General features: G+C 39.7%; 1 protein-coding gene across 2 annotated transcripts in view; it reads left to right on the top strand.

Moving 5' to 3' along the window:
• The window catches only part of LOC149961276 (uncharacterized), a 73,826-nt gene that overhangs the window by 25,721 nt on the left and 34,812 nt on the right, over window positions 1–13,293 (top strand). For both annotated transcript variants that reach the window (XM_090176480.1, XM_090176473.1), the window contains one exon: window positions 12,449–12,542. In XM_090176480.1, the coding sequence (XP_090032606.1) occupies window positions 12,449–12,542 (94 nt within the window). The remainder of the gene's footprint in view (window positions 1–12,448; window positions 12,543–13,293) is intronic.

The following is a 13,293-nucleotide window of genomic DNA, read 5'->3' as shown; positions in this document are numbered from 1 at the left end:
CTAGCCTCAATTCGATCTCCAAAATTTCTTAAATGTCGTCTGCTTTTGTTTTTGGTTTGGGGCTGTAAAAAAGAATTTAGTTGGAAACTCGGTCGCCTGCGGATTTTTGTCGGAAACTTTTAACGTATAATCTAATTTGTCGGGCTTGATTAATAGTTCTCTGGGAATTACTCGGATAGCCGATAATGGCCTACCGTTATACGGCTGCCTCGTTCCTTTCATTTATGGCCGCAGCCAAAAAGATGTGCCACTAACGTCGAGTTTATAGGACGGTCTTTAATTATTTGATATTTTATTTTCTAGCAGGGGCCGCGGAATATGGGGGTACGCTATACCCTCTTAGATTTCAAGAGGGGGTACAATCAGTGTAGTTAATAAGAAATTGCAAAGAGTGATAAAATGTTTTATCTAGTGTTGTAAGTAATTTTCCGAGCGGAAAATGTTCCGGAAAATGACCGAGGCCTTTTTTCCGGAAAGTTTTCCGTATTTTTCCGAAAAAAAGTTAAACAAAATTTCATTCCATGATTAGTCTAATATATTGTTTGCATATTTAAATAAAGCGGAATTTTCGCCTAATTGTTTCGACTCTAAAAGTAAAACTAAACCTCTAGACTAGTTTAAACTGATGGACAATGTAACACTATTAATGTTTTGTAGTATGTTTACTGATATTAGACATTAAAAACCCTTAAAAAGTAATTTATGGCTCAATTTTTTATTTTTCTGATTTTCTGGAAATGTTTCCGCATTTTATTTTTCCGGAAAATTAACAACACTAATTTAAAATAATAAAACCTTACAGTGACGGATACTTCATGGTACTATCCGTCGTTTTAATATTTTAAATTAAACCAATTGGATTATCAAGTGATTTTATTTTTCCGGAAAATTAACAACACTAGTTTTATCACTCTTTGCAATGCAGTTCGTAGGTGGTTCCTTTTAACTTAATGTCTATGTAGAGACCATTTTGGTCTTTGCTTCCAATCCCTCTCAAGCTCTAAGATTAAGCTCCCTTATAACAATCGATATCTCATTGGTTCCCTAAAGCTGACATCATCCGAAGCGATGGAAGCACACGTCAGTGACGTTTTTCCACCCCCCCTCCAACTCGTGCTGAAAGTTAATTAGAACACAGACTATATACCCCAAGAAGGACTCGCATTAACCTCGAAAAAATGTGTCTCAAAAGTTATGCGGCTTATTTACAATAAACAGAGGCGCATGAAAATTCTTAATTTATCAAAATAAAAAAAATTGTCGTGCGCGTGGCAGTTGCTACAATGTTTTTTTTTATTATGGCGCGTGCTCGTATTTGTACCTTTAAAACCGCCTCTACTTGCCGTGAGATGGCGCGCTCTTAAATAAGGCGCACCACATTCGAGACTAAGAAAAAATGGAAATGACTACCAGCGATACGTGTCCCTCTTGGGGTAGGTGGTCTGTGATTAGACTATGATGCCCTCGCATCGTTTCAACAGTCATTCTCACCTTGGATAAATAATAGTAGTTCCTACCTGGATATATCACTATATAGTCCCGCGTGCATTTGCTAAGTGTTTGTTACGGGTTCTGCCTTGTAGAAGGCTACGTGTTACGGGAGTTTCGGAAATTATCCGCTAACTTCGCCGAAGCGGCGCTGCTGTTGCGATAGCCATTGGCTGGTCAGGTTTTATTTCAAGTGATATATCCAGATAGGAACTACTATTATTAATCCTAGCTCTCACAATCTAGAATAGAATCGATTCTTGAGATTTCGAGGCTAATTTCAAATATATTTCAGGATTTTCCAAGTTGATTTTAAAAAAAACTTCTTTAATATTTTGACTAATGTCTAATCCACGGATATCAACTAATTACATCCATTAATTTTCATAAAAGTCAATTACAGTTTTTAGAGTACGTAGGAAGTGATTAAGGTTAGAAATGGAAATAAAAATAGTCTTTCTGCTCTCGAGCTGAAATGTCTTTTACAAGTCGCCTACTTTCGATAATAACCCACCCTCATTTCCTGAAATATTCCCCTCCCCCCGAATTCTTACTTTTAGTATCTTTTTTTTATGATTTCCGGGCCTGTTAAAAACTAATTTAACTTTGATGAACTGCATGCAGCTGTAGTTTAATCGTGGTCGAATATAAAAGTACGGAGTCTTTACCGAATTCATAATAAGACTTACATTCTCGCTCTATATAACTTCTTTAATAACGTAAGTTTAATTACTTCAGCCATGGAAGAGTTCTCTGGCTTTCTCTGATGACCAGTGGTGTCGGAAGTAACTTGGAACTGAGGGGGCTTATGACATACGTATACCAGGGTCACAGGGTGACCAGATTTCCTATATTTTCCTATATTTTTAATGCCTTCCTATAAATTACTTTATTTTAACCTATTTTCCAACAATTTCACGGTCTTTTGAAAATGAAAGAACATTTTTGTACGTGTCATACACAGTTTAAGGGGTTTTCCCTCGAGTTCTTCGGTTTCCCCTTCTATAAAAACTTGTCGAGGTTAACGGTAATAGTTAGTGTAGGGAGCTGTTGGCTCGATCTCGTGGCATGCAGGGCTTGCCACCACCCTCCTACGCATTGTAACCCGGCCACCTGAGTTAATGGCTACAAAAGTCGCTTGATGACTTACGCCTAAGGTGGTGCCTTGGGTATTAGCCTAGCTGATTATTATTATTATTATTATTAACTTTCGAACAAAATCTTGAAATGTACGGGCTTCAGAAATCCGCTAAGTGATCCAATAATGCGAGAAAACAATTAACAATATTATAGGTGATTCGAGTTAAAGTATACCGATATGCAATAACAGGGTTCGCACACGACTTGGAAAACCTGGAAAAGTCAGGGAATTTGAAAATGTTTCCAAAAGGTCAGGGGATTTGAAAATGATTCCAAAAAGTCAGAGAAAAGTCAAGGTTTGGGAAAATGGTCCAAAAAAGTAAGGAAATTTTAAAATGACCCAAAAAAAAATCAGGCAAATAAATTTTTGAAAGATGTATTAAAAGTACATAATAAATATTTTTCTAGATTTTACCTCAAACCATTAATTTATTCAATAAAAATGATCAGGGAAAATTTGGCAATTTGGTCAGGGAAAACCTGGAAATATCAGGGAATTTAATTCAGGAAATTTTGTACGAACCCTGAATAATTACCTTATTATTTTTCCTATATTTTCATATAATTCGCCTGTTTATTTTCCTATATTTTTCCTATAATTCACCTCTAAAATTTTTATTTTTTCTATAAAACTTTCAAATCTTTCCCTGGTCACCCTGCTATACTCGAAGTCACTGTTACTTTCAATCACTACCAAAGGCGGCAGTTTTCGGCTTCCGCCGTAAATAAAGTCCGCTAAATAAAATGATCTATGTGAAATATTATTAGATTAGAGTTAGGTGAAATTTATTGTCTGCCACTAATACGAAGTAAGAGCTGGCTTATATAAAATTTTGTATTTTCGTTAAAATATTTTTATTTAAAAATTTTATTTAAAGGGGAATTGTCACCACCCTAAAATTGGTTAAAAACCATTTAAATGGATAGAGGACGTCCGAAAATGGTTTTACAAAAAATTTTATGTTAATATTTCCAGTATTTGATATATTATTAGCAACTAAATTTTGAGTTTTATCCCCTCCGACTCGAGAATCTCAGAACCTACCTGCAGTGCCATCTCGTGAACGAAACATATTTTCCCCGGTTTTATCGTTTTTCGGTCGGAACTGTCGTCTGCTACGACATTCTCCTTGGCTTTTCAACCGAGTTATATTCGTAGATTGTAGTTTATCGTGTTTTTTAAATGCCTTACACGCCGCTCTCTCAAATTTTTGCCGCTTCATTCTTTTGGCGCTGCACGTAGGTTCAACCGCGATTTCTGAAATTTTTGGAGCCGTTTGATGTAGGTCGCGGAAAAAATAGCGTCACTTTTTAAATACTTTTCAAATAACTATTAAATTCGAGGGACATATTATTAATATATTTTCTATCATTCTGTTAAAAACTTTGGTGACAATTCCCCTTTAAAGTAACACAGTAATGTCCGTAGTACCATTCGCTTCTACATTAAAAATATCGTGACAACCTTCCAGACCCCTTACATGATCTACTACCTAAACTCCACCCTCTAACGGAAACCATCAATTTTCTCAATTGTATAACGCCATCTAGTATCGTTTTTGTGAAAACGTCTATAATTAGTTCGATTTAACCATTAATTGAATTCGTGAAACTTTATTGAAAGTTGAAATTAAGGATTTAGTTAATTTAATTATTAAGAAATAACAAAATAGTTTGGCGTCAAGGAAAATTATTTTAAAATAAATTTTCCCTTTTTACTCAGTTCGTTTACGTTTTCAGTTACCTTAATACGTTCCTTGTTAATACCGGGGGTCGGATTTCTTGTTGTATTTCGGGATTTCTTGATTTCGCGTCGGATTCCGGGATTTCACGATTTCTCGTTGGATTCCGGGATTTCTCGCTTTCTCGTCGGATTCTGGGATTTCTCGATTTCTCGTCGGATTCTGGGATTTCTCGATTCCACGTCAAATTCCGGGATTTCACGATTTCTCGTCGGATTCCGGGATTTCACGATTTCTCGTCGGATTCCGGGATTTCTCGATTTCACGTCGAATTCCGGGATTTCTCGATTCCTCGTCGAATTCCGGGATATCTCGTCGGATTCCGGGATTTCTCGATTCCTCGTCGGATTCCGGGATTTCTCGATTCGTCGTCGAATTCCGGGATTTCTCGATTTCTCTTCGGATTCCGGGATTTCTCGATTTCTCGTCGAATTCCGGGATTTCTCGATTCCTCGTCGGATTCCGGGATTTCTCGATTCGTCGTCGAATTCCGGGATTTCTCGATTTCTCTTCGGATTCCGGGATTTCTCGATTTCTCGTCGAATTCCGGGATTTCTCGATTCCTCGTCGGATTCCGGGATTTCTCGATTCGTCGTCGAATTCCGGGATTTCTCGATTTCTCTTCGGATTCCGGGATTTCTCGATTTCTCGTCGAATTCCGGGATATCTCGTCGGATTCCGGGATTTCTCGATTCCTCGCCGGATTCCGGGATTTCTCGATTCGTCGTCGAATTCCGGGATTTCTCGATTTCTCTTCGGATTCCGGGATTTCTCGATTTCTCGTCGAATTCCGGGATATCTCGTCGGATTCCGGGATTTCTCGATTCCTCGTCGGATTCCGGGATTTCTCGATTCCTCGTCGGATTCCGGGATTTCTCGATTCGTCGTCGAATTCCGGGATTTCTCGATTTCTCTTCGGATTCCGGGATTTCTCGATTTCTCTTCGGATTCCGGGATTTCTCGATTTCTCGTCGAATTCCGGGATATCTCGTCGGATTCCGGGATTTCTCGATTCCTCGTCGGATTCCGGGATTTCTCGATTCGTCGTCGAATTCCGGGATTTCTCGATTTCTCTTCGGATTCCGGGATTTCTCTATTCCTCGTCGAATTCCGGGATATCTCGTCGGATTCCGGGATTTCTCGATTTCTCTTCGGATTCCGGGATTTCTCGATTCCTCGTCGAATTCCGGGATATCTCGTCGGATTCCGGGATTTCTCGATTCCTCGTCGGATTCCGGGATTTCTCGATTCGTCGTCGAATTCCGGGATTTCTCGATTTCTCTTCGGATTCCGGGATTTCTCGATTTCTCGTCGAATTCCGGGATATCTCGTCGGATTCCGGGATTTCTCGATTCCTCGTCGGATTCCGGGATTTCTCGATTCGTCGTCGAATTCCGGGATTTCTCGATTTCTCTTCGGATTCCGGGATTTCTCGATTTCTCGTCGAATTCCGGGATATCTCGTCGGATTCCGGGATTTCTCGATTCCTCGTCGGATTCCGGGATTTCTCGATTCGTCGTCGAATTCCGGGATTTCTCGATTTCTCTTCGGATTCCGGGATTTCTCGATTTCTCGTCGAATTCCGGGATATCTCGTCGGACTCCGGGATTTCTCGATTCCTCGTCGAATTCCGGGATTTCACGATTTCTCGTCGGATTCTGGGATTTCTCGATTCCACGTCAAATTCCGGGATTTCACGATTTCACGTCGGATTCCGGGATTTCACGATTTCTCGTCGGATTCCGGGATTTCACGATTTCTCGTCGGATTCCGGGATTTCTCGATTTCACGTCGAATTCCGGGATATCTCGTCGGATTCCGGGATTTCTCGATTCCTCGTCGGATTCCGGGATTTCTCGATTTCACGTCGAATTCCGGGATATCTCGTCGGATTCCGGGATATCTCGTCGGATTCCGGGATTTCTCGATTCCTCGTCGGATTCCGGGATTTCTCGATTCGTCGTCGAATTCCGGGATTTCTCGATTTCTCTTCGGATTCCGGGATTTCTCGATTTCTCGTCGAATTCCGGGATATCTCGTCGGACTCCGGGATTTCTCGATTCCTCGTCGAATTCCGGGATTTCTCGATTCCTCGTCGGATTCCGGGATTTCTCGATTCGTCGTCGAATTCCGGGATTTCTCGATTTCTCTTCGGATTCCGGGATTTCTCGATTTCTCGTCGAATTCCGGGATATCTCGTCGGATTCCGGGATTTCTCGATTCCTCGTCGGATTCCGGGATTTCTCGATTCGTCGTCGAATTCCGGGATTTCTCGATTTCTCTTCGGATTCCGGGATTTCTCGATTTCTCGTCGAATTCCGGGATATCTCGTCGGATTCCGGGATTTCTCGATTCCTCGTCGGATTCCGGGATTTCTCGATTCGTCGTCGAATTCCGGGATTTCTCGATTTCTCTTCGGATTCCGGGATTTCTCGATTTCTCTTCGGATTCCGGGATTTCTCGATTTCTCGTCGAATTCCGGGATATATCGTCGGATTCCGGGATTTCACGATTTCTCGTCGAATTCCGGGATATCTCGTCGGATTCCGGGATTTCTCGATTCCTCGTCGGATTCCGGGATTTCTCGATTCGTCGTCGAATTCCGGGATTTCTCGATTTCTCTTCGGATTCCGGGATTTCTCGATTTCTCGTCGAATTCCGGGATATCTCGTCGGATTCCGGGATTTCACGATTTCTCGTCGAATTCCGGGATATCTCGTCGGATTCCGGGATTTCTCGATTCCTCGTCGGATTCCGGGATTTCTCGATTCGTCGTCGAATTCCGGGATTTCTCGATTTCTCTTCGGATTCCGGGATTTCTCGATTTCTCGTCGAATTCCGGGATATCTCGTCGGACTCCGGGATTTCTCGATTCCTCGTCGAATTCCGGGATTTCACGATTTCTTGCTGGATTCCGGGATTTCTCGATTCCTCGTCGAATTCCGGGATATCTCGTCGGATTCCGGGATTTCACGATTTCTCGTCGAATTCCGGGATATCTCGTCGGATTCCGGGATTTCTCGATTCGTCGTCGAATTCCGGGATTTCTCGATTTCTCTTCGGATTCCGGGATTTCTCGATTTCTCGTCGAATTCCGGGATATCTCGTCGGATTCCGGGATTTCTCGATTCCTCGTCGGATTCCGGGATTTCTCGATTCGTCGTCGAATTCCGGGATTTCTCGATTTCTCTTCGGATTCCGGGATTTCTCGATTTCTCGTCGAATTCCGGGATATCTCGTCGGATTCCGGGATTTCACGATTTCTCGTCGAATTCCGGGATATCTCGTCGGATTCCGGGATTTCTCGATTCCTCGTCGGATTCCGGGATTTCTCGATTCGTCGTCGAATTCCGGGATTTCTCGATTTCTCTTCGGATTCCGGGATTTCTCGATTTCTCGTCGAATTCCGGGATATCTCGTCGGACTCCGGGATTTCTCGATTCCTCGTCGAATTCCGGGATTTCACGATTTCTTGCTGGATTCCGGGATTTCTCGATTCCTCGTCGAATTCCGGGATATCTCGTCGGATTCCGGGATTTCACGATTTCTCGTCGAATTCCGGGATATCTCGTCGGATTCCGGGATTTCTCGATTCGTCGTCGAATTCCGGGATTTCTCGATTTCTCTTCGGATTCCGGGATTTCTCGATTTCTCGTCGAATTCCGGGATATCTCGTCGGATTCCGGGATTTCTCGATTCCTCGTCGGATTCCGGGATTTCTCGATTCGTCGTCGAATTCCGGGATTTCTCGATTTCTCTTCGGATTCCGGGATTTCTCGATTTCTCGTCGAATTCCGGGATATCTCGTCGGATTCCGGGATTTCACGATTTCTCGTCGAATTCCGGGATATCTCGTCGGATTCCGGGATTTCTCGATTCCTCGTCGGATTCCGGGATTTCTCGATTCGTCGTCGAATTCCGGGATTTCTCGATTTCTCTTCGGATTCCGGGATTTCTCGATTTCTCGTCGAATTCCGGGATATCTCGTCGGATTCCGGGATTTCTCGATTCCTCGTCGGATTCCGGGATTTCTCGATTCGTCGTCGAATTCCGGGATTTCTCGATTTCTCTTCGGATTCCGGGATTTCTCGATTTCTCGTCGAATTCCGGGATATCTCGTCGGATTCCGGGATTTCACGATTTCTCGTCGAATTCCGGGATTTCTCGATTTCTTGCTGGATTTCCCGTCGGATTTCGGGATTTCTCGATGGATTTCGATATTTCTTGAGGAAATTCGAGATTTATCGCTGGATTTCACGTCGGATTTCGGGATTTCGCGACAATACTATCTATTTTCACCTTTAAACAAATGAGTATAAGAATCAGCAAATTAATATTCCGGAAGTGTAGTAGTTTGTCGTTTAAGTAAAATTCAGCCAATCCGATGTGTTAGTGTAATTTAGGAGGTCGTCACTGGCTGGCGCTAGTTCCGTATTTGACTTCGAGTATTACTTAGCACCGATTAATTCTGACACTCATGCGAAGTCTAAAGTCAAAAGCAATAGATCTTTATATAAAATCATATTCAACTGTCTTGCCCTCCGCTGAACACTGCTTCCAGAACTTTGATGACAGCTTAGGCAGTATAACGAAAAACAAGTTGTAAGTCCAGTCACGGTAGCACAAACTCTATATTGGACTTTGATGGGGATTTTATGGAAGCACCTATTTAACAACTCTTTTTGGGGAATATCTTAATATGCACGTGACGTCATCAACGCTGTAGCGTAAGGTTAGTGCCATCCCCTTAATCGCCACCATATTGGCAAACCTTCAAGTCACGTCTTCGTTCAACTTCAATTACGTTTTTAATTAACTTCTTTAAACTGCAACACGTTTTCGCATTTTTATCACATTTCAATTCCTCGACTTACAAACACGACATCGTGCTGTGACCTTTCGACCCCGCTATCTCGACCCTCGGTGACCCCGCGTAAAGGAGAATGAGCCTCGAAACTCATTTAAATATAATTCAAAACGCGAACTTAATTAGCGAACAGGTGTTTTCCGTACAATTAAATTTTTGGGGAAAATTTTGCAGCTAACACCCGAAGAAGTGCGAGCCGTGACGTTGAAAAGAGAACAAATTATTTCAACAAAAGATGGCGTTGGTCTCGTAAGAGGGTCCTATATGGCTCCATTACGACCTGATGGGCGTGGCGGGCGTCACGTGGTACGTCATTAAGGACAGAATAATATTACGCCATTCCCTATTCTTTTTAACTTCGGGTGGCCACCACCTAGTAGCGGTGTTACAACGCGGTCTTCGTGTTATTTCAATGGAATGAAATTGTTCTCGTACCCGCCTTCCTTGGTAGTGTCAGTTAATATTGGTGCTTTCCCGACACAAACAATCTGGGTAATAGATTTTCTAAACAAAATTGCGCCGGGTGATTCGTTACCATTTGAACGTCAGGAGTCCAAAATATATATTGGCTTTGGTTTGGCTGAGGGGGTAGCCACTTAAGAAATCAGGTGACAAATCCAAAGAAATATTTTTGGAAATTTAGAAATCCAAATAAATATTGGAAATCTTAACAAATCCAAAGAACTATTGTAAATCTTGACAAATCCAAAGAACTATTGTAAATCTAGAGAAATCCAAAGAAATATTGTCAATCTAGAGAAATCCAAAGAAATATTGTCAATCTAGAGAAAATCCAAAGAAATATTGGAAATCTAGAGAAAATCCAAATAAATATTGGAAATCTAGAGAAATCCAAAGAACTGTTGTAAATCTAGAGAAAATCCAAAGAAATATTGTAAATCTAGAGAAATCCAAAGAAATATTGGCAATCTAGAGAAATCCAAAGAAATATTTGAAATCTAGAGAAATCCAAAGAAATATTGGAAATCCAGAGAAATCCAAAGAAATATTGGAAATCCAGAGAAATCCAAAGAAATATTGGAAATCCAGAGAAATCCAAAGAAATATTGGCAATCTAGAGAAATCCAAAGAAATATTGAAAATCTAGAGAAAATCCAAAGAAATATTGGAAATCTAGAGAAAATCCAAAGAAATATTGGCAATCTAGAGAAATCCAAAAAATATTGGCAATCTAGAGAAATCCAAAGAAATATTGGCAATCTAGAGAAAATCCAAAGAAATATTGGCAATCTAGAAAAAATCCAAAGAAATATTGGCAATCTAGAGAAAATCCAAAGAAATATTGGCAATCTAGAGAAATCCAAAGAAATATTGGCAATCTAGAGAAATCCAAAGAAATATATAACAAATATTTGGAAATCAGAAATCTGGTGTACAATTTTTTTCGAAGTGGCTACCCGCTCGGGTTTGGCAGTTTTGAAAATCTTAAGATTTGGAGATATTTAGTCCAGATTTCGAGGTTATAAGGCTCATTTTTCATTGTATTTAGTATTTCGAGATTAAGCTTCATTTTCCTCCGAATTTCGGTGTTATGGAGCTCATTTTCGCTCGAATTTCAGAAAGTTTCAAGATTTTTTTTCTATTTTTAATTTATTTTCAAAGAAATACACGCTGTATTTTTTCTAGCCTTTCATAAATTATCTATGTTTGAGAATGTAAAAACCAAGGAGTAAAGTTGCAAAGTAAGCGCATCACCCTGTTCTCTTTTATGGCTCTTTAATGGGCACTTTTCGATTCTATAAAAAGTGGTAGTGAGTGGCTGAGTGTGCCCCACCCAAAGCTAGTCCCCACTTCGCCAAGAGTACTGGTCAAGGCTTAGCAGTAATTCATGTTTATGATATGGACTAGGTCGAAAGTGAGGCCTTTCCCGTCAATCTGAACATGTCGCGGGTGCCGGTCCTGTACGACAGATGGCGTCCTTGGTCATTCTGAATTAATGAAATTGGGAAATTATTTTTAGATTCTATCGGGGCTATTTATCACTGGTTGTCCGTAACGGTGTTATTTATTTTTGGAGGATGTGATCCTGCTTTGCAAAATGTTCGATTAAAGGAATATTAAAATTTAATATCATATCTAGTATCTAATATAAAATATATCTACATCAATATTTTACATTATTATATATTATTACATCTTAATATATGTTATTATATGTTAATATATATTATTATGTTACATTATACATTTTTATTAGACATTATTATATATTAATTGTTATTAATCATTATATATTTGGTATTAGACATTATTATATATCATTTGTTAGAAGACATTATTACATAATATTTGTTAGAAGACATTATTACATAATATTTATTATTAGACATTATTACATAATATTTATTATTAGACATTAAACGTTAAATATTGTTTTATATTATTAGACATTATATATTATTACATTTTACATATTTTAACTGGACTTTTAAATTGACTAATTTTATAATTAAATAAGCCAAATAATATTACTACTTCTTTAATTTTACCATTTATGCCGATAGTATACATGTATTAAAGCAATCAATATGAATGAATCTATAAACAACCTTTAATAATTTCCATATCAAATCGGTAAATCATTCCAAATCGTATTAGATAAATTGTTTACAATATAAAAACACGTTTATCGATAATACAAGTCTTAAAATGATCTATAATCAAAACTCTTAATAAAAATTAATATATCGAGTTACTCGAGTTAATATATTGGGCACTCTGTTTGGAAATTAATTAATTCCAAGGCAGAAAACTGGCTTTCAGAATACAATAAGATTTGATTGAAAACGAGTTAAAGATCAGTTGATAAACTGACGAACGAAAACGTAGGCAAACTTTACTTCCGACTAGCCTTCGCGAACGTTATCGGCTCAGCTTCCGCGTCCTATCTTACGAAGCGCGAGTGATGGCACCTCGAATGACGAAAATGGACTCGACCGCGGCACGAGCCTGGCCCGAAGCCAACCCGATCGGCGCCCGAGCGTACGCGAACGAGCGCCGCCTGGTGCCGATTTCTCCAACCGACTCTTTCGGCTGCTCACGGGCATTTTCTCCAATATTTCGCCGAATCGTAGGCCGCGCGCTCGAAAACGCGTCTCTCTCTCAGCGCTAGTGATTAACCGTTTGTTTTGGAAGACAAGTTATCTCTAAAAGAACTATTGTTTTTCTCTTCTTTTGCCGTGATAAATAGGCTTCCAGTTCCGGAAGTGCAAAGCCAGTTTCATCGGGTGGAAACAACGGAAAATTTCATGTGTCCAAGAAAAATCAGAACTGGAAAAGGCCCGGTAAGTCAGTGGTGGTCATTTTAACCGCCGTAAATTTCTCTCTCTTTCGCCTAGCCTGTAAATGTTTTGTTTTTGGGGACTTTTTTGCGTCCGCCAAGGCTTAGTGATGTTTTTATATTTTACTAGTCCATTTATGGTATGGTTTTTAAGCCTAAATGTTAGTTTTTTTCCCATTGCGTAAATGAAACGGAAACGTTTAGCCAGTCCCTTCCTGTTTGTTAGGCTTCCTGGCTTTTAGAACCTAAATATTTATTATATTTTATTCGGTGAAGCTCACGCTGAGCTTTTATGTCGATGTAGAACCCGGGGGTGCTTTGAATATGCTAATTTAGGAGCTTTTTGTGTGTTGATATTACGCTACCTTTTCGGTTTTTGTTATTTCATAGGGGTATTTTTTACCTCATATTGTTTATATTGTATTTATTATATTTAATGAGGTCTCATAGGGGATATTTTGTATGTTAATGAACCAGCGTTTCGGTTTGTTTCTGTAGGCTACGATCATTTGACTGATTCGGGGAGTTTTTTATACGGTTTTTTTTCTGTATTGGGTTAAACCTTGTTTAGTCATTGTCATGACTAAACTAATGTTGGGGGACGTTAATGTTTGTTTAAAGGTCTGCTAATAGCTACAATTGAATGTTAATTAATATGTTACCTTGAACGTGTCATTTTAGGGATAATTCTGATTTCCGTTTAATCAGCATCTGCAAATTACTCTTAGAGTAGAGTAAACTTTTCTATTTTTAAC

This window comes from Leiobunum rupestre, chromosome 1 (genome assembly GCF_980474605.1).
Source record: "Leiobunum rupestre chromosome 1, qqLeiRupe1.1.hap1, whole genome shotgun sequence".
Classification (NCBI taxonomy): domain Eukaryota; kingdom Metazoa; phylum Arthropoda; class Arachnida; order Opiliones; family Sclerosomatidae; genus Leiobunum; species Leiobunum rupestre.
Note: the sequence above shows the minus strand (reverse complement) of the source record. Positions and strands in the feature narration are given on the sequence as shown.